This window comes from Lissotriton vulgaris, chromosome 1_1 (assembly GCF_964263255.1).
Source record: "Lissotriton vulgaris chromosome 1_1, aLisVul1.2, whole genome shotgun sequence".
NCBI lineage: Eukaryota > Metazoa > Chordata > Amphibia > Caudata > Salamandridae > Lissotriton > Lissotriton vulgaris.
The window spans coordinates 1,999,185,608-1,999,209,673 of record NC_141685.1 but is presented as its reverse complement, the minus strand read 5'-3'; the positions used below and the strand labels follow the sequence as shown (position 1 = coordinate 1,999,209,673).

Below are 24,066 nucleotides of genomic sequence, written 5' to 3'. Positions count from 1 at the left end.
TGTTAATATCTCTGACTCTACTGAGGCTCGCCGACTGGGGGAGGTTCTCGATTTAGCTCAGCTCAAACAGTGGGTGGTTTCTCAGACTCATGCTGGTGGCCATCTTCTGGACCTAGTCTGCTCTAACTTTCCCATCAAGGCACTAAGTCCAAAAAAAGTAACATGGTCGGATCACGATCTTATTAGGTTTTCATGGGAGGTGGAAGGTGTAGGCAGATCAGCCTCTGCACTGCCCACTAGCCATCCTCAGAAGATCAACCTGGTTGCGTTCGGCGAGGCTCTTTCTAGAGCCCGCCCGACGCTTACTCCTAAAATAGGCGAGACAGTCAGTAGCTTCAATGAGTGGGTGCTGCAGGCGGCCGATGCCTCTACGGAACATACTACCATGTCCAGGCTCCGTCGCACCCCTTCTCAACCCTGGTTCTCCCCCGAGTTGAGGGAGTTGAAACTGGGTTGTAAAAAGCTGGAGCGAGTATGGAGACTCGAGTATAGTTTGGAGACAAAGTCCACCCTACGCACAGCTCAAAAGGACTACTATTCTGCTATTAAGATAGCCAAAGGGAACTACTATGCAGGGAGAATCGCTAAAGCGGAAAATAACAGTAGAGAGCTTTTTTCTATTGTTAAAAGCTTTTTATCCCCTGCTGCTGATACTACCATACTCCCTTCCTCCATGCAATGGTGTGAGGAGCTGTCCGACTTTTTTATTAACAAGATAGCGAAGATTCAGAAGAACCTGCTTTCTGCGCTGCCAAAGGCCAGCTTAGTGGCTGGCTCGCCCTCTATGTCGAGCCACTGTGATATTCAGCAGTTTACGGAGTTTTCGCTAGCTGCGGAATGCAACATATTGCCTCTTCTCCTGTCCCTTAAATCGGGCTCACCTTCAGACCCTTGCCCTGCCGGGTACTCTCAGAAGTGGCTACGATTGTATGCAGCGAGGTCACCCAGATAGTGAATCTCTCTCTGTCCTCAGCAGAGGTCCCCGTAGGTTGGAAGCAGGCAAAGCTCTTGCCGCTTCTAAAAAAAAAAACAGGGCTAGATGCTACTGTTCCTGGGAACTATCGTCCCATATCCCTTTTGCCAGCAGTGGCCAAAATTTGTGAGAAAGTAGTTTTTCGTCAACTCGAGAGCTTTGTTGAGACCTCTAATGCTCTGCACCCAGCTCAATCAGGTTTCAGGGCGGCCTACAGCACGGAGACAGCTCTGGTTGAGATGGCGGAGTCAATTCGGGAGTGTTTGGACGGGGGTTGCAGAGCGGTCCTGATTTTGTTGACCTCTCTGCCGCATTTGATACCGTCCCTTACGAGCTCCTTCTCGCCATGCTGTCTGCAATTGGCATTGGTGGCAGTGCCCTGGCCTGGTTGTCTTCATTTTTATCAGATAGGACACAACAGGTCTGGATGCCGCCTCATGCCTCAGAGCCTAAACCACTCCTCACTGGGGTCCCACAGGGATCGACTCTTAGTCCCCTACAGTTCAACATTTACATCACTCCCCTGGTGTATCTGGCTGAACAGTACGGGGCTAAGATCATCGGTTACGCTGACGACATACAGTTGTTGTTTACCTGGCCGGATGACCATCTGGATACTACAACAGTTCAGCTTTGTTTGTCCTCAGTTTTTCGCTGGCTGACTATGGCTCAGCTGAAATGTAATGAGGACAAATCTGAGGTCCTCTTTTACGGTGCTTTCCCTTCTAACTTTAAAGACTCGCTGTGGCCCCCCGAATATTCCCAGCCCCAAGGTGATGGGAGGTCCCGCAAAAAATCTTGGTATATGGTTTGGGGAGGACCTTAGATTTGAGGACCATATAAAGAAACTATCCGGGACATGTTTTGCTACCTTGAGAATGCTACGAAGATTCTTTCCTTTGCTCCCTAGAGAAGCAAGGGAGACTGTTGCTCGTGCCCTCATCCTGGCAAGGCTGGACTACGCGAACGCTCTGTTTAGCGGCATTCCTGCCTATTTGGTTAAACGCTTGCAGGTTATTCAGAACGCTGCTGTCCGCCTTCTATTTAATGTTCCGAGATGGAAGAGCGTCCGCTCTCACATGTGTAGCCTCCATTGGCTGCCAGTGTCACAACGCATCTTGTTTAAATCTCTGGTACTCTCGTTCAGAGCAACCCACGACCAGTGACCGGCCTATCTGAAGAAACGATTCACCTTCTATGCCCCCACACGAGATCTTAGATCGTCCTCCCTTTTTAAGATGACTCTTCCTCGCTTTAAGCGAACTAGACTAGGGGGCCAGTCCATAGCCGTGGTTGCTGCCCGGGCCTGGAATGCCCTACCACTCCATTTGCGCTCCATTCAGTGTGTAGCCCAGTTTAAGAAAAATTTGAAAACTCATCTTTTCACTAGGGTGACATAAGCTGGTCTCTCCCGTGTCTCCTTTTGCTTTTCCCCATCGCGCCAGGATACTCTCAAGTAATAGAGCGCGCTATAAAATGGTTTATACATACAATTATGCCCCATTTTGGGAGAAAATCTCATAACGCCTAATGCACCAAAATCCTCATGTCCTGGTATTTTCCGGGCCTTTGTATCCATTTAAATTCAGGCACGTTTGACATGCTGAAATGTAACAAGAGATGCTGATTTTTTATCACACCCAGAATGTACCGGGGCCCTATATGTAGGTTGCACTCTCTGTGCTGCTGCACACTTGTAATGAGGTGTGCTGGGTACAAACCAATGAGTGCACCTGATAATGGATGATGGTCTGGGTACAAACCGGGACAGTGCACCTGATCATAGATGATGGTCTTAGTACAAATCGGGACAGTGCACCTGATCATAGATGAAGGTCTGTGTACAAACCGGGACAGTGCACCTGATCATAGATGATGGTCTGTGTACAAACCGGGACAGTGCACCTTATCATAGATGATGGCCTGGGTACAAACCGGGACAGTGCACCTGATCATAGATGATGGTCTGGGTACAAACAGGGACCGCGCACCTGAATATAGATGATGATCTGTGTACAAACTGGGACAGTGCACCTGATCATAGATGATGGTCTGGGTACAAACCAGGACAGTGCACCTGATCATAGATGATGGTCTGGGTACAAATAGGGACAGTGCACCTGATCATAGATGATGGTCTGGGTACAAATAGGGACAGAGCACCTGATCGTAGATGATGGTCTGGGTACAAACCGGGACAGTGCACCTGATCATAGATGATGGTCTGTGTACAAACCGAGACAGTACACCTGATCATAGACGATGGTCTGGGTACAAACCGGGACAGTGCACCTGATCATAGATGATGGTCTGGGTACAAACTGGGACAGTGCACCTGATCATAGATGAAGGTCTGGGTACAAACCGGGACAGTGCACCTGATCATAGATGATGGTCTGGGTACAAACCGGGACAGTGCACCTGATCATAGATGATGGTCTGGATACAGTCAGTCAGTCAATCAAAGCTTTTATAATCGTTAAAAAAACCATAAAAAGGTATAAATACATAATTACAGAAAGAAGGACATAGTTACAGCTAGAGAAATTTTTTAAAAAGATAATACATGACAGTTCTAGAGCACAATAAATTAATAAAATAGTTAAGAATGCGTCATAATAAACATGAAATGCGTTAAAATCTAGTGACACTCCTGGACAAAAGGAATCTTGCAGTTGCAAAGACTATCAGGGGTGTGGTATCATATTTGAGTTTTCTGAATACCTCCTATAATCCCTGAGTCCCCTAGCCTTACAGAGTTTTATAATCCATCTAGTTCTCGCCCTGGTGTAGAAGGGGCAGAAGAGCAGAACGTGAAGATCTGTCTCTCTGTTACTCGAACACCCAGGGCAGGAATCTCTATATGCAGGCCATTTGACCACTTGTATCTTACGCCCCTAAGCGGCAAAGCACCATATCTAAACTGGGTGTATAGTTTCTTAGCCAGGGGGGGTTGGATATCATCCAAGAATATTTTCAAAATGGGGATGGGCCTTGATGTCCAGAAAAGTGTTGGTCAGCCTACCTATGGACGCATTTGTTATTAGAAGTTCCATACGGTGGCGCTTAAGTGCCATACTTGCTGTTTTCTTAGAATACAGGGGACAGCTCTCCTCGGGAGACAACCACATGTCCCCCCTTCCTATGGCGTAACAGAGTTGCTTGATGTGGTTTAACCAAGGGATTTTCCCCACACTCCTCCTAGACAAGAGATCCCCCAAGTCCTCCCTGTAGCTTGAGAGCTCAGGGGTCGACCACAAACCTCTCCAATACAAGAGGGGACGATTTGATACAATCTCCTGAACGGGTACCAATCCTAAGTCCAGCCGAAGAGGTGTCACGGGGGTACTCATGGGCAGCCTCAAAAGACGCCTAAGGAAACTATTCTCAATCAGGGACAGGGGTGCAGCACTCACATGACCCCATAGGTCTGCGCCATAGAGCGCTCCTCCTCTCGCCTGAGCTTTGTAGATTTCCATGGGCGGACCCAGCAGTTTGAGCAAAGTGTCGTTAAAAACCATTAAAATCCCCCCGGATGATTGAGCCAGCTTCAGGTTAGCCTTAGCCATGTGGGATCCCCAGTCCATTCTGTCGTTAAGTGTGACCCCCAGATAATCAAAGGTGGACACTCGATCCAGTACCGTTCCATCCAAGTGGGGGTGGAGGCAATTGGCTAATCTAGTGTTATAGACCATGAACTTGGTTTTAGTAAGGTTAATCTCCAAGTTCCTCAATCTTCAGAAGGAGCAAAATGCCGCTAATGTGCGCTGTATGCCCGTAGATGATTTTGACAGTAAAAGGGTGTCATCAGCAAACATCAGGGCAGGTATCTTACGCCCCGCTAAGCTTGGGGATGCAAATTTGGACAGTGCACCTGATCATAGATGATGGTCTGGGTACAAACCGGGACAGTGCACCTGATCATAGATGATGGTCTGGGTACAAATCGGGACAGCGCACCTGATCATAGATGATGCCGGGGGGCACGTGGTGGAGGCGGGCTCCCGCGGGCCCGCGTTATCCCCTCCGCGTCCCTCCCGCTGGCCCAGCGGCAGAGGGACCCACCCCTGGGTGTGGTGGAGGAGGGCGTCCGCGGGCGCCCACGCACGGAGAGAGACAAAAGCTTGGCTCAGAGGATGACTTTCAATAGATCGCAGCGAGGTAGCTGCTCTGCTACTTACGACAGTGCACCTGATCATAGATGATGTTCTGTCTTCAGGGCAGTTGTAAGCTGGCGCCTGCGAGGGGGTGCAGTGAATGATTGCACCCTCCTGCAGGGGCATGTGCTTAAACCATCCTGTGGCTCTGAGTCAGTCTTCAACCTGATGGTCTCTTTGCCTCTGCGCCCACCGAAATTATGCTGTGTGGGCGCAGAGGCAAAGCGTTTCTGGTATTAATATGGGGCCATGGGCTTGTGCTAATGGGGGGAACACGCATTTAGAATAGTGTGTCTGCTATGTGTGCACCAGCTTGATCTGTCTTACAGAACAGCTCTCACAAGCATCTGTGGCAGCCCTCTCTAATACGACAGAAAGTAGGCACTCTAACCTGCTGCTTCCCTCAGCACTTTAAGTAATACGACCACTGGTGCAAAAACCAAAATCGTAAATCCGATATGTGTTGTAAAGAACAGCAATTTTTTGACACTTCCTGATTATTAAAGCGCCACTAAGTAGAGCAACATAAACTGAAGACCGACAGTCCACTTTACCTTTGGGTCCCCAGCATCAGCCAGTCTTCTCAAACCAGGCTGTCCTGTTCACCTTCTTTGACCGCCCCCTCTCTCCACCATTCCGTCAGACCGCCGGCCTCTCACATATATTTCTAAATTGTCCATCAATCCTGTATACATATCTACACATTCTAGGAATTAAAATGTTCAGGTAAGTGCTAAATGTACTATTACTTTGGTGTTGTAGATTTGTGGGTGTCATACTACACACAGGCATTTGTGGACATTTTAAGGTAAATATAGTCTGTTTTCTGTGCAATACTTGTGCTCTGTGATGAAAGGAGACAGACAAGGAAGTAGCATGAATAGGGAATGCAGAGGCAAGAATATTTGATGTCCTGGTTGGTATTAGTTTGGGCCTTAATGTATTCCCACAAAAAATTAGAGCAGATAATTGTTATTTTACTGTATCACGTTTATAGCTTCAGAGAACTGCTAAACATATGTATAAAGCTTCAATTACAGATTAATTCATTATCTGTTCTATTTGGAATGGAAAAAATGCTTCATAATTTTGGCGAAGAAACTGAGAGCGGTCTTGTTATTTTCTGGTAAACTGCTGAGTGACCTGACGAAAGAAGCTGGACCTTTCATAAATGTATCCTTTTGTTTTATAGTGTGTGCCTGATCCAATTGTTCTTTTTCTTTTAGTTGATCATGGTCTTGCTCGGCTAGTAACCGCATACCGTGAACATGGGCATAAGGCTGCAAAAATCAATCCACTCTTTGCTGGTCAAGCTGTGATCAATATGGTTCCTGAAGTTCAAGTTCTAACTGAAATTCTACAGGGACCTTTCAGGACCACAGGTTTGTTTCTTTTTCATTTGTCCAACCGTTTAGTCCCTCACAACCTGTTAATATTAGCCTATTTTGTGCATATGCACATTGCTTAAATGAAAATATAAACAACATCCCTTAAAAGAAAACAATAACTCCTTCGTTCGAAAATCTATCTGCTCCTTGTATTCCATTGCAGTGAATAATTACTTGCAATTATAGTAGCCATAATGTTTTCGTAGTGATACATACAGCAGTTATGCAATGTCCTAACAGTACAAATAGCAAGTGTAGGAAGGTAGGTTCCTTCTAGTATGGTTACCCCCACTTTTTGCTGAAGTCAGTGTCTTTTATGACTAATCCGACATGGTTCCTGAAAATCAGAACCCCAGTCACTGTGCTTCCTCCCTTAATTTGACATGGTAAGTACTTTGGTACCTCCACAAGTGGCTACTGGTGTACCCTTGTAAGCCCTTAGTATATGGTACTACGGTACCCAGAGCAGAGGTCCAAAAGGGGTCTCCCATGGGCTGCAGCATGTACTATGCCAGCCATAAGAGACCACTCAAACTGTGACTACAGGCCTGCCATTGCAGCCTGTGTAAGCTGGTGCTTGCACCACTTATGACAGAAATAAGTTCCTTTTATCTGAGCTCATCACACTTAAAAACTATAAGTCACCCCTAAGGCAGGCCTTTCAATCCTGAATACAGGGTACTGGGTTATAAGTGTAAGAGTGCCCCTGCATGAGCAGGACACCCCTACAAACCCCGAAGTCGATTTGCCAGGCTTTGTAAGTGCGGTCAGCCATTTTAATACATATAGTGGCTAAGCGGCATTATGCGATGGCTAACTATATAGTGGCTGTACCGAACCTGGGCATGTTTGATATCAAACATGTTGGAATCATATCCTAACACTGTTACCGTGTCATATTCCCGGGTTAGGTCCATGTAGCGAAGCAGCTTATTTCATACATTGTCCTCACAAATACCATTTCCAAGCTGTGACCTTTTGCATACATTTGCACGCACAACAATGTTGGATTAGTTTTTCTGAAACTAAACTTGTTTTAGATCTAGCTTCGCACAACATTATCACAGTGCCCTGAACATCATGTACAAGGTCGCATTCCTTACTATGTACAAAGGTCATAACTATCTTCATCCACAGAGCGAAAGGGATATCTACGTATGCACAACATTGGTAATCTATGCGAACATCGCAAGGCTGCTTTCTATTATAAAAGATGAGCATCCCAATAGATTAGTAGAGGAGGTACGTTCGCTGAAATGTCGGTCCTTGCATGCTGAGAAATCACCATGCAGCAACCCAACATCTCGTGAGGAGTGTACAGTTTGTGACCAAGATGGGGTTCTTCTCACTATTCCATCAGGTAATGGGGTTGAATCGTCCCTTGTGGGGATTCTTGGCTCTACACCTACATACAGTCTAGGTACAGTTTTTTTTTTTTAAACTTTATTTTCAGTTTTTGCATAACAATGGAGCTGGACATCACAGTACAATCTGCGGCAGCAATGACAATAAATCACGCGCAAAAAGGAGTTACATATGTAATAGTTCTAGACAATAATGTGAATTGAACATACAATATAATTAAAGGTCAAATATGTCTGGTTAATGCATGGGTCCCAATTGTTTAGCGGTAAAAGAAAACAAGAATCATAATAAATAACATATGGCATCCCTAAAGCAGTCTGGCCAATAACGGGCAGTGACTTAAATGAGCATGGGTCTGGTATCGGGTTCAGGGCTGCTGCTCAACCAATACCCTCAGGTGTAATGCCACTCAACACTGGCGCGTCGTGTCCAGCCCCAGCCCGCGTCAATGTAATCCCGATATGGCCCCCAAATGTCTACAGGGCGGGAGGCGCTGGGGATCAAGGCGGAGTGCTCTTCACAATTAACATTACAATAGGCTAAGCTTCGGAGCCAAGCCTGCAGCAAGGGAGCTCGTTTGCTGCCCCATAACAAAGCAATTTCGCGCTTGGCAAACAGGAAGCACAGCCATGTCAGTTTCCTGACCTTTTTGGGAAAATTTGCTACATAGCCTAATAATGCGATCTCCGGGGTGGGCAAAAGCTGCTCAGATAGGATGTCACTCAGTGTATCGTGAACTTGAACCCAGTACTGGTGTATTTTAGGACCTGTCCAGGCGAGGTGGGCAAAATCGGCAAATGGGGCCAAGCATTTCGGGCAGTGATGAGGCCTAGTAGGATCAATTCTGTGGGAACCGGCAGGGGTGTGATGTATCCTACGAAGGAATTTAAAATGAAGCAACTTGTGCCTGCTGGTTAATGAAATCTCCTTGGTCTCCCTACAACACCATTCCCATTGGTCGTCGGTGATAGGCCTACCCAAATCCCCCTCCCAAGCAGTGCGCAGTCTAGCATCAGATATAGGTCTGGACGTCCCACATTGTTTGTAAAGCTTAGAAACCAAATGCGCACCAGTGGGGCTCTGTATCAATAGCGCCAGCGGTGGGGTAGGATCGGGGGCAGCAGGGAATGAAGGGAAAGTGGCCCGAAGCTTGGAATACACCCGTTTCATTACAAAAGTGTCCATAAAGGAGCACTCTGCAAATCTGGCATCTTCAGACACGGAGAGAACATGGCCGTCAGGGAACAAGTCACTTACTGTACGGATGTGAAACTTTTCCAGTGTGCACTGTACAAGAACTTCGCCAGTAATTAGAAACAAAGAAGGGTTAGGCAGGGGCAGTGCAGGAGAATAGAGCATGTCAATCCCAAGCAACCTACGCAACCGTACCCATGCCCAGCATGTGGTGGAGACTGTCTGGATGTCCCGGGATCACGCGGGAAACCCGTGGGAAGGATGTTAGACAAAAGGCGCGGGTGCACCAAGTCAGCCTCCGGCTTTGAATAAGGGATACAAGCATCAGGGTGAAACTTAACATGTGCGTAACAGCATTGCACCACGAGGTAATATAAATAAAAATCAGGAACCCCAAAGCCCCCCCTCTCATACGGTAACGTCAAGGTCCGCCAACAAACCGGAGGCATTTTGTCCGCCGAAACAAGGTGTAATAACAATGTACGTAATTGTGTGAAAAAGGTCTTAGTAAGGGGAATGGGGATATTGTTAAAAGGATACAAGAAGCGGGGGAGGACAACCATTTTGATTATAGCAACTCTACCTGCCATCAAAAGGGGCAGGCGTTGCCACCGCTCAATTTGCGATTCCAGTGACCCAACCGCTCTGCCGTAATTCAGTCTGATGAGGGTGGCGGTATCAAGGTGAATATACACCCCAAGATCTTTAATCGCATCATGACACCATTCAAGCGGGAACTCGCAGGGCTAAGTAGGCGTGCTGGCCGTGAGCGGAAAGATGACAGTTAATGCTGAGTTCGGAGAATTTGCCAAATCGTGCAATCTCCAATATCAAAGGTTCCAGGTTTAAATGGGGCATTCTAACATATAGGACAGTATCATCCGCATAAAGCGAAACCAGGAGAGGGCCTGTGCGAAACTGGAGACCACGATGTAAATGCTTCTCTTGGAAATGGCGAACTAAAGGATCCATCGCCAGAATGAACAATAATGGGGACAGTGTGCAGCCCTGCATAGTACCGCGAAATAGGGCGAAAGGCTCTGAGAGGGTACCATTTAGTCGCAACCTGGCGGTAGGCCTAGTATATAAAAGCAAAACCGTGGAGACAAAGCATTCTGGCATGCCCATGCGTCGCATCACGGACAAGAAAAAGGGCCATTCTTGGGTGTCAAACGCTTTCTCAGTATCTAGGAGGACCGCAGCAGCTGGGGTGGCGGGCCAATCCTGTGCAGCACCGTGAATAATGTACGAAGATTAAGGGAAGTGGATCTATGAGGGACAAACCCAGATTGCGCTGGGGCAATAATGTACTCAATTAATAAGGACAGTCGTATTGTGATAATCTTGGCAAGAATTTTATAATCGGTGTTTAACAAAGATAGCAGCCTATAGGAGCTGCACACTACGGGATCCTTTCCTGGCTTGGGGAGAAGAATAAGGACCGCTTCTCTAAACGTCGGGGGGAGTATACCTGTCTCAAGCGATTCCGAGTAAACCTCGATCAATTTCGGGGCTAAAATATCTTTGTATGTCTTGTAGAAATCGGCCGAGAAGCCGTCCAGTCCAGACGCAAAGGAGCCCGGTAGGATCCCCATAGTGCATCGATGGCTTCCTGGGAAATAGGAACCGATAGAAAGTCCTGCATGTATTTTTCTTTTCTTTTTTTTAAACTGTTTTTTTATTTTCATTAAGATCTTTGGCAGAGAAATCAGGTTGTACATAATTACATTTTACAGGCAGCATACATAACCACAGTAGGCAATCACGTTTGATGCCTTTTCTATCTGTCAATTCTCCAGGCATTCCATAAAGACTTATTCTAATACCTACATTATTGCTCATCTTCGGAACTTTCTTCATCACAATCTGGCAGTGGCTCACCCCGGTACCTATTTCACGCTCCCCATATCCCACAGTTTACGGTTATATTTCAACGTCACGGACACTTGACGTTACTTGAGTAGCACCTAAACCTAGCTAAACCACTCAAAATCTGACCAACCTGCTGTGCATCTATCCCAATAAATTGCTAGTTCTATATTACGTTTAGCCATCATTAGCTCCATTGTGACCCATGTTTGTGCTGGACGCGTAAGATCATTAGGTTCCCAAACATTGAGCAGGCATCTGCGTGGTTCTGGAACTAGTGAAACCCCCTCCTTCTGTGACACCGTTCTTAGAATCTTTTTCCAGTAGTCTGTTGCCTTGGGGCAGTGCCACATAGTGTGGAAGAAGGTCCCTTCCTCCCCACATCCTGTAGGACAATATGGATGCTGTGCTTTACCCCTCTTGCACAAAGTATATCTCGTGTGATATGTGCGGTGGAGTATCTTGAGCTGTACCAGCCTGAGTCGTGAGGGTACACCCACCTCCTTGGGTGAAGCCAATGCCTCCTGCCACTCCGTTTCATCTAGGTCTCCTACAACCCCATCCATTTTTCTCTTAAGGAGGTTGTAGGGTCTGGTAAAGTATTGATTAGTTTACGATATGTGAAAGATGTGGCTCATTTTTGCATATGGTCCGTTAGCAGTCTACCCTCCAGCGGGGAGGCCTCAGGCACTTCCGTGCCCAGCGGCAGAGCTGCGATCAGTGCATGTCTAATGTATGTATAACGGAAGGCTTCTGATGGTGCAAGCTCATATTGTCGCCGAAGTTGGTCAAACGGGATCACAGTCCCTTTGTCCCATAGGTCGCCCACTGTAGAGATGCCTATGTTGTCCCATTGTTCAAAACCCTTGCTGTTCCTAAGTTGTCCTAGTAGCTTAGTATCCCAGAGCGGAGTAAGTCGGGTAATGACTCCCCTCCATCCCAGCCGTGTCTGTGCTGTGTACCATATTATGACTGTGTGTTTCGTGGGCCCTATCAGCTTTAATCCCTGGCCTTTGTTATGGAGGGCTGCTAGCATATTGTCTTCTCCCAGTTGAAACCTGTTCGCTCTATATGCCGGGTCAGCCTGGGAGGTATGTATCCATTGATTAATAACTTTTAAATGCGCCGCCCAATAATACAACTGGATGTTAGGGAGTGCCACTCTTCCGTCGTACCATCCGCGGTTCAGCTTCGCCTGCGCTATATGTGCTGTTTATTGCCCCATAGCAGCATGTATACTTGTGCGGCAATTTGTTTAAAATATTTCGGAGGTACAGCAAGGGACGTATTCTCAAGAGCATACAGGAATCTGGGCAGCGCCATCATTTTGAACAGTGCCGCCTTTCCCAACAATGTTAATGGAAATGATTCCCAGTGCTTCACATCCCTCTTCAGACGCTCCAACGGGGGCGTCAGGTTTTTGGAGAAAAAGTCCTCCGGGCTAGTCGTGACATGAATGCCCAAATATTTGAATGAGTCGCGTGAGATGAAGAGCAGACAATCGGCGGGGAGGTGTGGTGTGGGGCCATGCAAGATGTACATAACAGATTTGGACCAATTGATGGTGTATTCGAACATCTTTCCAAAGCTTGCACAGATCTAAAGTAGTATCTATATTGAGTGTCCGGGGTTAGTCAAATATACTACTAATATATCGTTTGCGTAGAGGGAGATTCGATCCACCCACCCTTTCCGTCCACTGCAAGCCCCGTATCAGTGGCTCCCTTCTAATCCATGCTGCCAAGGGCTCCAAAGCAAATATTATCGGCAACAGGGGTCATCCCTGGCGCGTTCCTCTCGCTAGCAGGATAGTATCAGAGATGTGGTCGTTGGCCACAACGAATGCCAGAGGTTTGGTGTATAAAAGGCGAACCCATGCACAGAATTTGGGGCCGAAGCCCAGATGGTGAAGGACCATGAATAAGAAACTCCACTCAACCATATCAAACGCCATCCTGGTGTCGAGGGAGAGTACGACTTCCGGTTCTTGCAGGGATGGGATTCTAGCCAGCACCCCATGTAGGTGTCTAAGGTTTAATGCGGTGTTTCTGCCCGGCATAAAACCAGACTGATCTGGATGGATTAAATGTGTGAGGTGTGGTGCTATTCTAATCCCCAACACCTTAGCAAGTATTTTGGCTTCTGTATTGATCAATGAGATTGGACGGTAAGAGGCACAGTCAGTTGGAGGCTTCCTAGGTTTAAGATTCGCCACTATAGTAGCTAACCATTGGTCAAGGGGTAGCTCCCCTCTCTACTGGCTGTCTGTGTACATGCGCAATAAATGCGGGCTAGTGATTCCCGCTGTTTTATTATATAACTCGATCGGTACCCCGTTTGGCCCCATTGCTTTGCCTGATTGCAGTGACTGGATCGCGGTCTGCAGTTCCTCTACTGTAAGATCAGCCTCAAGCCCCAGGGCTGCCTCCAGAAAAGGCTTGGGCATTACTATATCTCTAAGGGAGGTTCTCGCCTCTTCCTCTGTCATTACATATTCTGACGTATAGACTATTTGAAAATGTCCTGCCAGCGTACGTACTATTTCCTGTGAATCTGTTGTCATCTGCCCATCCTCTGTCTGTATCTGTGCTATACCCTTGGTGCCCTGTTCCCTCTTGTCTAGCCAGGCCAGGAGCTTTCCAGCTCAGTCCCCTACATAGTAGATTTTATGTCTAGTGGCCGTATGTTTTGATTTTGTCTCTTCTCTCAAATGCTCTCTGTACTGTTGTTGTACAAGGTGTAGTGTATGAGATGATGCTGGGGTGGGGTCCGCAGAGTGTTGTACTTCAGCTACATGCAAATCAAGCTCTAGGTCTAGCAGTTCTTTCTGCTTCTCTCGCTTATGTCCTACAATAGAGACTATAGCTTGCCCCCTAATGACGGTCTTGTAAGCCTCCCATAAAACTGATGGAGAGCTGACTGATGGAGTGTTTTCTATGAAGTAGTGTTTTGTGGCTTTGAGGATTTCTTTCTGTACCTTTGGGACCTGCAGGTAGCCTGGATAGATAGGGTAGGTCAATCTACTGGTCTGGTGGTGATAGGAAAAAGTTAACATTATCGGCGAGTGATCTGAAATGCCTCTGGGCTTAATCGTTATTTCGTCAATACTCTGAAGACTGTTGACTGAGGTCAGGAAATAATCTATTCTAGATAGGCTGTTGTGAGCGCCTGAGTGAAAAGTATACTGCTGTGCCATGGGGTGGAGGTGTCTCCAGATATCTGTAAGCCCAATCGCCTCTATGAAACTCTGCAAGCGAGAAACCCCGGGCATCTGCGTCCTTTCAGGGTATCTGTCTAGATTGTTATCCATGGTGGCATTGAAATCCCCCCCTATTAAAAGTTCCCCCTCCGGGAGAGAAAGCAGAAACTCGCCACGGGCTGGGAGCGCTATCGCTTTTAGAGCAGGTGGGATGTACACAGACACCACACTAACCGGTTTGCCCTCCCATTGACCCATGAGAGCTGCGAACCTCCCCTGATCATCTTTTTTCGTTTGGTGTATTATGAAGGAGGAGTGTTTCCGCATCAAGATGTCCACCCCTCTGGAGCCTGACGAGAACTCAGAATGGACCACCATCTTGTATCCCCACCTATCTAGTGCCTTACACGCATTGCCAGTGAGGTGTGTTTCCTCCAGGAGAGCCAGCGTTGGGGCATAACGCTTTAAAGCTTGCAGCACTAGGCCCCTCTTAATTTTATCTCCCAAGCCATGCACATTCCACGTAAGTAACCTTAGGGGGCAACTGGAGTGTTAGGGGGCAACTCTGAAGCGTATTCAGCTGGGATTGGTGTCGCTATATCCGTGGTAGTCATGGGAAGCAAATAGTGATCCGCCCGTGTATTGTGCACGTAGATCAACTCGTGGGTAGGCTGCCAACCTTTTACTGCCGTTATAAACTAAAACCATAAACATTGAAAACCCTATGCACCAACCCATTATCCCACCCTCCCTCCCTGCCTCCCTGCCCGACGGACTCAGAACTGCCCGCCTCCCCAACTTAGCAGAGTGCTCAGTCCCCACCCCAAAAGAGTACTTGCGTGAAGGGGGAAAGAAGTCCAAGGAGAGGCGTAGTCCCTCCCTTCCCCCCAGAGACTGCTTCAGCCAAGAGTCCAAGGCAAGCGCCACTGCACTATAGTCCAGGTGCGTATCTTCACATTACAGTTATCTTTCAAAACCCAAGTGTCCCTTAACTTTGGTCTTCAGCTTCATTCTGTTGCAATTGTTCTTCTTCGGCCCGTTGTTGTTCTTGGGCTTCAGTTTCCTCAGGTATGCCCCAGCGGCGTTGGCTTCTGTCCCTGCGTTTGGACCCAGCTACTTGGTGCCAGCCCTCGAGCCAGTCGTGTGCCTCCTCAGGTGTGTCGAAAAACTACGTCTTGCCCTCCGCCACTACTCTCAGTTTCGCCAGGAATAACATTGAATATGGCAATTCTTTGACTCTTAGTTCTATTGTGACCTCCATGAAACTCCGTCGGCGCCTAGAGACAGACATTGTATAGTCCGGAAAAAAGGCCACCCTGGAGTTCTGGATTCGGATCGGCAGAGCCACTCTCGCGGTTTGTGATATGGCGTGGCGATCGCGGAAATTGAAAATACGGGCAAGCACTGGTCTAAGGGGTGCCCCGGGTTTGGGTTTCCCACCAGGAACTCTGTGGGCTTGTTCGACTGAGAAGAAGGTCGATAAACCCCTGGGCTGGAGCCGCGATTTTATAAGATCCTCGACATATAGGTCTATCGCGGGCTACCTTCGCTTTCCGGAATTCCAGTAATTCGTACGTTATTTCTGCCAGAGCGCCCTTCCTGGTTGTCCAGTTTTTCCACCATCAGTTTGTTTTCCGCCTCCAGCCGGGCTACTTTTTTCTGCAAGGTTGCTGTATCTTTCACTAGGTTTTGGCGACTTGTTCGACTTCAGTGACCCGGGTCGTCTTTTTTTGGAAGTCCGCCCTTAGGAAAGAGACATCTGTTGATATTGTTCCCACCGTTGCTTGGACGTTGTTAAGGGCTACCATTATGTCCTCCCAAGGTTACTTTCTGTGCGTCCTCACCCCCCGGGGTCTTGTCCGTCGGTTCCCTTCGCTCCAGCAGTGGCGGGAAGTCCTTCCCGTAAGCATATTTATTGAGCTTGGACTGAATGGCCGAAGTCAGTGGACCCCTGCCTGCCATCTTTCCCCTCGACTGTTGGTGTACCCCAGTACAGGTCGCCGCTTACCGCAGTGAATCTTGTTCCACGTTTCTTGCCGCGTCCACTGGGCACCTCTTGATGTTGCGGTATCCCCACTGATGGATTAAGGGGGCGGGGGGTTGTAGGGGGTCGTTGCGCGCCCAGTTCCTCTATATACCTGCACAATTGTCAGCTTCGTGCCCCTAATACAGCGCAGTCACCGTCTATATTGCTATTCGGCGATACTACACGGCCACAGAGTGCATATAGCTGGGTCTCCCCGCCCCCGCCGTCCAGCTAGGATCTCTGAGTGTGTATGGGGGCGGTTTATACTGGACCCCTCGTCCGATGTGGTTGTGTTAGAGCACTTTTCCACCCGTGATAGGGGGACCCTGTGTCCCCGGCACTGATTAATGTTAGGGCCTGCAAAGTAATGTTCGAGGCATGTGGGCTGCTCAAGTCATATCTGTGCATAGATTGCCGCGTAGTGTTGGGTCCGGATGATCGCACATTGTTGTCCTGGAAGAGTCTTCGAAGTATCACGAGATAGGTGGCTCCTCCCCTGGACTACAGTGCGCATGGGCATCGACTCCATCCTCAGATTGTTTTTTTCCGCCATTGGGTTCGGATGTATATTGGTTCCCTCTAGGTGCCTGATTCTTCCAGCTTGGTTCTGAGCCGGATTCCATAGAACCGCGTGCTTTCGGCGCGGAGGGCCCAGTCGACGCCACAGACCCTATCGACTACTCATCATGGAACGGAGCCCGTTCAAGAGATGTCCCGTCTGCAACTCCAAGTATCCCCACATCGACGTCCACCCGGTGTGCAACAAGTGTCTGTCGCCGGATCATGATGAAGCCAGTTGCATGGCTTGTTCCCATTTCAGGTCCAAGAAGACGCTTAAGCTTCGACGCGCTGCGCGCCAAGAGGCCCAGCAAACTGCACCGGCGCCTGTGGACATCTTCGATGCCGGGGATGATGAGGAGGGAGCTGACCGGGAAGTTGGTGAAAACCTGTCGAATCCCGCGTCGGAGGTCGACTAGAACTACGACGCGGACGCTGAAATGTTCGAAGCTGAAGAAGTCGTCGACGAGGTAGGGGACGACGACGGGGCCTTTGGGGCTATGGAAGATAGCTCGAGCGAAGAGCTAACTGGAACGGACATTGGGGCCGTAACGCTTCAGAAGGCTCAGGTCAAGGGATCGCCACTAGGCCTTACCCAAGATCTTACAATGGGTTCTACGGCCCCGCCTTCGGGCTCTGCTACGGACATTACTTTTGAGGCGCACCCTGCAAAATCGAAACCGAAAGTGAAACCTATGGTCTCGACTCAAGCAAAAGCACTGGTGCCACCCTCGAAACCAAAAGTGCGCATTACTTTGGTCGGATCGAAGGCCTCGGAGCCCTCGGCGCCAACAAAGCAGAAGGGTGTTGTCTGTAGGAAGGTGAATATCTGACTATGGTTGCCCCCAACTTTTTGCCTGGTGTTTTGCTGGTTTTTCGACTTAGTTGACCTGGGGACCTGCTATTCAGGACCCCAGGCCCACTGCTCTCTCTGTAAAATGGATTCCATGTACTCTAGGTACATATCTAATTGGATACTGAGTCACCTTATCAGCCTCTGTACAGTGTACCTTAGGTACCCAGGGCATAGGTGTACCCAGGACCTACCAGGGGCTGAAGCATGTATTATGCCACCCCTGGCTGGCCATCTAATCAGACGCAACTGGCTGCACTACAGCTGGGGCAAGGTGGTGTAATCACCCTTTGCTTTAGATATAGTATTCCTATATCTAACCCTAAAATGGACACATATATTCCTATCAGTCACTCCTATGGCAGGCCTTATCAATCCTGAAGGCAGAGTGCTTGGAATTATGTGAGATGGTGCTCTGGCATGAGCTGAGCCCGTTTGCAGCTTGCGGAACCAAGTCCTAATAGCTGTTCCATGATAACGCTATACCATATACTCTTAAGTGCATTATGAACCTCGCGGTCAAATGCTATCTTTGGTATAGCATTATTAAAACATGTCGAGTAAGGTGTCATACGAATTGGAATACTACCCCCTCGCCAATTCTGGCGACGGGGTAGCATTCCACCCTTCTAGAGGGACACGACATGTATGTAACCGTGAACCCCGGTTAAAGTTAAATCGAGCCTCAACATCACAAAATGGATGCTGCCACCACAGACACAAGTCTGACCTCCTGCTGCTGGGAGTCCTTCCAGCGAGGGAGGCTCGGACAAAGGGTTTCCTGCCTTGGGAGGTGCTAGCACCACCCCAGACAGGATTTTGTGTATTAGGTAGGACAGGGCTGAAAGGAATGACATGCCTGGGGAACATAAGGTGTCCTTGTGCATACACCGGTCCAAACCAGTTCCTGGGGCACTCCAGCCCCAGAGCTGGCGCAAGACCGGACAAAGGAAAGGGGGTGTAACCACCCCCCTTCCTGGTCCCACCCAGAGGAGGGACCTAGTCGTAGTGCAGCCCCCTTTAGCTGAATAAAGGTAGGAGCTGGTCCCATTCCATATTAGATTAATCTTGACAACTTCCACGAAGAACTGGGGCCCTTTTGCCTGGTTGCTGCTTTTCCTGTTGTCTGGTCACTTGCCGGCTGGCTAGTGACCTCTGAGACGAAGACCCGAAGATTTCAACACTGCTGGTCTGGTCCCCCAGACTGGCCCTTGCTTCCTTGTAAAAGAGAAGCACCCCGGACCCTCCTGGTCCGCACCAGACGCCACCACCGCGTGGCTTGCACTTGCCAAGGCCTGTTGACCAGATCGACGAGCCAACACAGCCATCAGCAGCAGACTACGTGGGACAGCTCGTGCCTCCAGCCTGGTCGTGAAGAACAGCTCCTGGTCCGCGCAGCTACAGAGAGAAGCGACCCTTCTTCCACCTGAACGCGGCGACAGCATCTGGTTCCCTCCTGGTTCCAGCACCGTCACTGGCTAGTGACCGAGACTCTGTCCCCTTCCCTTTCGGGACTTCTTCTTCCTCGTTCCATCCTTGAAACCACCGGACTCCTCCATCTGGCTGCCTGCCAGCAACTACTTGTTTCAGGCTTCATCGGGATCAACGCAGCAAACCCGACACCACTTCAGCCCTATGCACCCGCAGCCTATGGGTTAGGTAACTAAAGCTTCTAGGTGCTGAAGTCTGTGTTCACTATCCTAGTGTTCAGGTCCACTGTTGTTTTTCCTCCACCCAGCCGGGTTCATCCGGAATCCGTAACTCTTTAAACTGTAGCATCCATAGACGTTGGTACGCATCTCGCGTGAGAGTTTCCACTCTGCACGTGAGTCCAGTGGGCCTCCTGCTCCTTACTTACCTAGTTTGTAGCGTAGTCCCAGCGATCCTCCAGCCTCTGGATCTCCTTACAGTACTTTCTTTCCTCGCATTCCATTGTTTCAAGTATATGGTTTGTCGTGCCCCTAAGGCACACGTGTAAATATTGTGCTAACTCGTATTTCTTTCTTAGTATTGTCATGTGCTTAGGCCTCTGACCTCATAAAGAGTTCACAGGTGTATGTTAGTTAATAAATACTTGTTTATTTTCATAACAACCTGTGTGGTGTCCTTTCACTTGGTATTCAAGGGGTTATATGTGGTAAAACAGCTGGCTCACATGCCAAAAGAGTTGAGCCTAAAGACTGCTTTTGTCCATGCTACCATTAGGATAGCTGGTCTATAAGGGTGACTTACAACCAATCACCATAAGGGTTGTTTGGACTGATACAAGATGATCACTCGAACTAGTGAGCATCATATATCAGGCCAACTTCTCACATTGTCAATCCGAAGACACAGGTCAAGGGCGTCGAGACGAAGTCTGCCACGCCGAAGACAAAGGTCAAGGTGGTCGAGCCGAGTAAATCGGCGCCGAAGACGGTCGACACCAACAAAGGACTCGGTGATCCGAAGGTTCTCGAGACTCCACGTCAACAAGACAAGGCCAAGAGCGGCGCAACCCGTGAGTCCACGCCTAGCGGTGCCTCGAAGGATCCCGTCTGCTCGACGCAACCGTCCGCCGCTTTCTCCAAGCAAGTGGCGGACTCCCTAAAGCGCATCAAGGAGAAGGGCTCGGCTGTCGGCCCGAGAGATCCTCCACCTTCGAAGCCGGTCGAGAAACCTCACAAAGCGTTGACGCCCATTCACTTCACGTTGCCGCCGAAGGTGGCGCCGAAGGCTTTCACCCCTAGGATGGGCACCAGCGTGCCCGAGAAGGTGCCCTCGGTGCCGAAGTAGACGACGGTGGTCCCCACCTTGAAGCATCGGCAATCTTCATTGGAAGAACAACAAGAACACTTTATCGATGCCGAAACTGGCAGACTTTCCCTCCATAAACGGAAAATTGCCCCGGAACAGCCAATGGAGTCCTACAAAATTCCTTTTAAAGAAAAAGAAGGATTCCACTTCAACTCCTGTTCTTGTGGAACCACTTTCTCCACATGGCCATGATGTCTCACCCACTTACTCTGACGTGGACGCTGGGGAAGGCGATGATGAGGATGAGTACAGCTATCCTGTCTACACAGACCCTGACGATACCAATGAACCCTGGGCAGCTGGTGCTGACCCAGGTGATCCTCAATCTGCCCCAGACACTCAACTCTATTCTGTGTAAACGTCGCCTACAGAGGATTCAGCAGCGTTTAATGCCCTCATTGAACGGGCGGCTAAAAATCATGACGTCCAGCTCCATGCTGACCCCATTGACGTGGACTTTCTTTTTGAAACCTTTTCAGTCTCAGAAAGAACTGTCAAGACTCTACCTATGTTGAAAGGTGTCTTAAAACATCCTGGGGAGATCTTTAAGGAGCCTACCAGAGCCAGGGTGATAAACCCTAGGATTGAGAAGAAGTATAAACCAGCGCCTACTGATCCTACTTACATCAAGGGACAGTTGCCTTTGGACTCTTGTTGTTTCAAATGCCCGGAAGAGGGCCAATTCTCAAACAAAGGGTGATGCTCCTCCCCCAGACAAAGAATCTAAGGTGTTTGAGGCATCAGGGAAAAGGGTGGCAGCCCAAGCGGCCAATATCTGGCGCATTTCCAATACACAAGCACTTCTAGCGAGGTATGACAGGGCACACTATGACACACTGGAGACCCTGTTGTAGCACCTGCCAGACGAATACAAGGAGGCAGCTGAGATGCTCATTCAAGAGGGGAAGCTGATATGCAATGCTTCAATTAAATGTGCACTGGACGCGGCTGACACCGCGGCCAGAGCTGTCAACACTAGCGTCATGTTGAGACGACATGCCTGGCTCAGAATCTCGGGGTTTAAGCCGGAGATACAGACCACCATTCTTAATCAGACAGTAAATCCTGATCATCTGTTTGGCCTAGAGGTGGACACCACCTTAGAAAAGATTAAGAAGGACAGTGAAACTGCTAAGTCCATGGGGGCCTTGCAGTCCCAGCAATTCAGGGGTGGGTCTTTTCGTCGCTCAAGCACTAGCGGCGTTTCCAGATGCCAGCTCTCCCAAACGACGCAGTACTACAAAGGCAACACGCAGTTCACATACACCAAACAAAGTCGAGGTGGATATCGTGGTAACAGCGCCAAAGGCAGGGGTCGTGGAAACAACAACTCCAGATCCTCTGCCACCAACCAACAGTGACGCCTTGTCACTGCCCCCCGACCACGCAACACCGGTCGGGGGAGACTTCAGCAGTTCTTGCCGGTCTGGAAATCCATCACCACAGACAGGTGGGTCACACAGCTCATACAGTACGGTTATTGTCTGGAGTTAACATCCACTCCACCCAACTTGCTCCCAAGACACCGTCCTATGTCCGATGAGCACTTGCACTTATTGCAGCAGGAGGTCATCGTCATGCTGCAAAAAGGGGCAATCGAGCTTGTGCCTGTGGAAGAAAGAGGCACAGGAGTTCACTTACTGTACTTCTTGATACCAAAAAAGGACGGGTCCCTCAGACCCATACTGGACCTCAGACCCCTCAATCAGTACATTCTATCGGAGCACTCATATGCTGACCCTGCAGCAAGTACTCCCTTTGCTCAGTCAGGGGGATTTCCTCGCAACTTTAGACCTAAAGGATGCGTATTTTCACATTCCGCTGCACCCGTCACACAGAAAATACCTCCGGTTCACCATCCACAACCAACATTACCAGTTCAAGGTTCTACCTTTCGGAGTCACCACGGTACCCAGGGTGTTTACAAAGTGCCTGGTGACGGTGGCGGCACACCTAAGGAGACAGAACATTCACGTCTACCCTTATCCGGAAGACTGGCCAATCCAGGCAAAGTCAGCCCAGCAGTGTGCCGCCCACATGTCCCACACCATTCACCTTCTTCACGATCTGGGATTCTCACTGAATTACCCAAAGTCCCACATGCAACCCGCCCACATACGGCAGTATCTGGGTGCGACGGTAAACACTCTGGCAGCTACAGCACAGCCAAATTCAGTGAGGGTCAACAGCATTCAATCGCTGATACAAAGATTCAGACCCCAACACTCGCTTCCAGCGCGAGTGTTCATGCTGTTGATAGGCATGATGGCCTCCTGCATCTCCATAGTCCCGCATGCGAGACTACATATGCGTCCGCTTCAGGAGTGCTTAGCACGTCAGTGGACTCAGGCTCACGGACAGTTGAAAGACCTAGTGTTGGTGAGCGGTCGGGCATACAACTCTCTGCATTGGTGGAATCCACAAAACCTTTGCAAGGGACGACCGTTCCAAGAGCCTGTGCCACAGATCATCCTGACGACGGACGCTTCTCTCCAGGGATGGGGAGCTCATGTACTCCATTACACTGTGCAGGGACTATGGACACCACAGCAAAGGAAGATGCACATCAATGTTCTGGAACTGATGGCGATCTTCATGGCACTAAAAGCCTTCAAGGTACATCTGTGCAACAAGGTCGTGTTGATCCGGACGGACAACATGACGGCCATGTACTACATTCAGAAGCAGGGAGGAACACACTCTCCAAAGCGGTCTCATCTGGCTCAGAGCATGTAGAAGTGGGCCATTCACAGAAACATCTTCCTCATGGCAGAACACCTCCCAGGCAAAGACAATCAGATGGCGGACCTGCTCAGCAGGTACAGCCACCAAATGCACGAGTGGGAGATACATCTATTGGTACTCCACCCGTACTTCCAAAGGTGGGGTCATCCAGAGATAGACCTGTTCGCCACAAAGGAGAACGCAAAATGCTGAAGCTTTGCAGCCAGGTTTCCACACCCACAGTCGCAAGGCAATGCGATATGGATGAACTGGTCAGTCAAATTTGCGTACGCTTTTCCCCCAGCACCTCTAATACCGCTTGTGGCACGCAAGCTGAAGCAGCACTCGATGACTCTCATCCTGGTTGCTTCGACATGGGCTCGCCAACCATGGTGCACCACGTTTCTGGAACTGTCCATGGTACCGCATCAAAGACTGCGCCTCACACCCAGGCTTTTGACACAGAGCCATGGCGACATTCAGCATCCAGATCCGCAACAGTGCAACCTGGCGATCTGCCTCCTGAGGTCTTAGAGTTTGGCTACCTCAACTTACCTCCTGACTGTATGGACATCATCCGGGAGGCAAGGAAGCCCACCACCAGAGCATGCTATGCGGCGAAGTGGAAGCAGTTTGTCATTTATTGTGCAGACCACAACATTAACCCGCTGGATGCATCTATTCAAAACATCATTTGTTATCTTTTCCATCTGTACAAATGTAATCTGGCCTATGCTTCCATTCGTATACATTTATCCGCAATGGCTGCGTATCTCCAAAACAGACAGCACCGCTCACTTTTCAGGGTGCCTGCCATTAAAGCCTTTCTGGAAGGACTCAAACGAGTCATTCTTCGGCGGACACCACCAGCTCCGGAGTGGAACCTCAATGTGGTCCTCACCAGGCTGATGTGTCCCCCCTTTGAACCACTGCATTCCTGCGAGATTCAATTCTTAACATGGAA

General features: G+C 49.1%; 1 protein-coding gene across 1 annotated transcript in view; it reads left to right on the top strand.

The window, feature by feature from the left end:
* The window catches only part of DHTKD1 (dehydrogenase E1 and transketolase domain containing 1), a 1,474,452-nt gene that overhangs the window by 125,574 nt on the left and 1,324,812 nt on the right, over positions 1-24,066 (top strand). Inside the window, exon 2 of the mRNA XM_086919908.1 lies at positions 6,357-6,512. Coding sequence (XP_086776034.1) covers positions 6,357-6,512 — 156 coding nt within the window. The remainder of the gene's footprint in view (positions 1-6,356; positions 6,513-24,066) is intronic.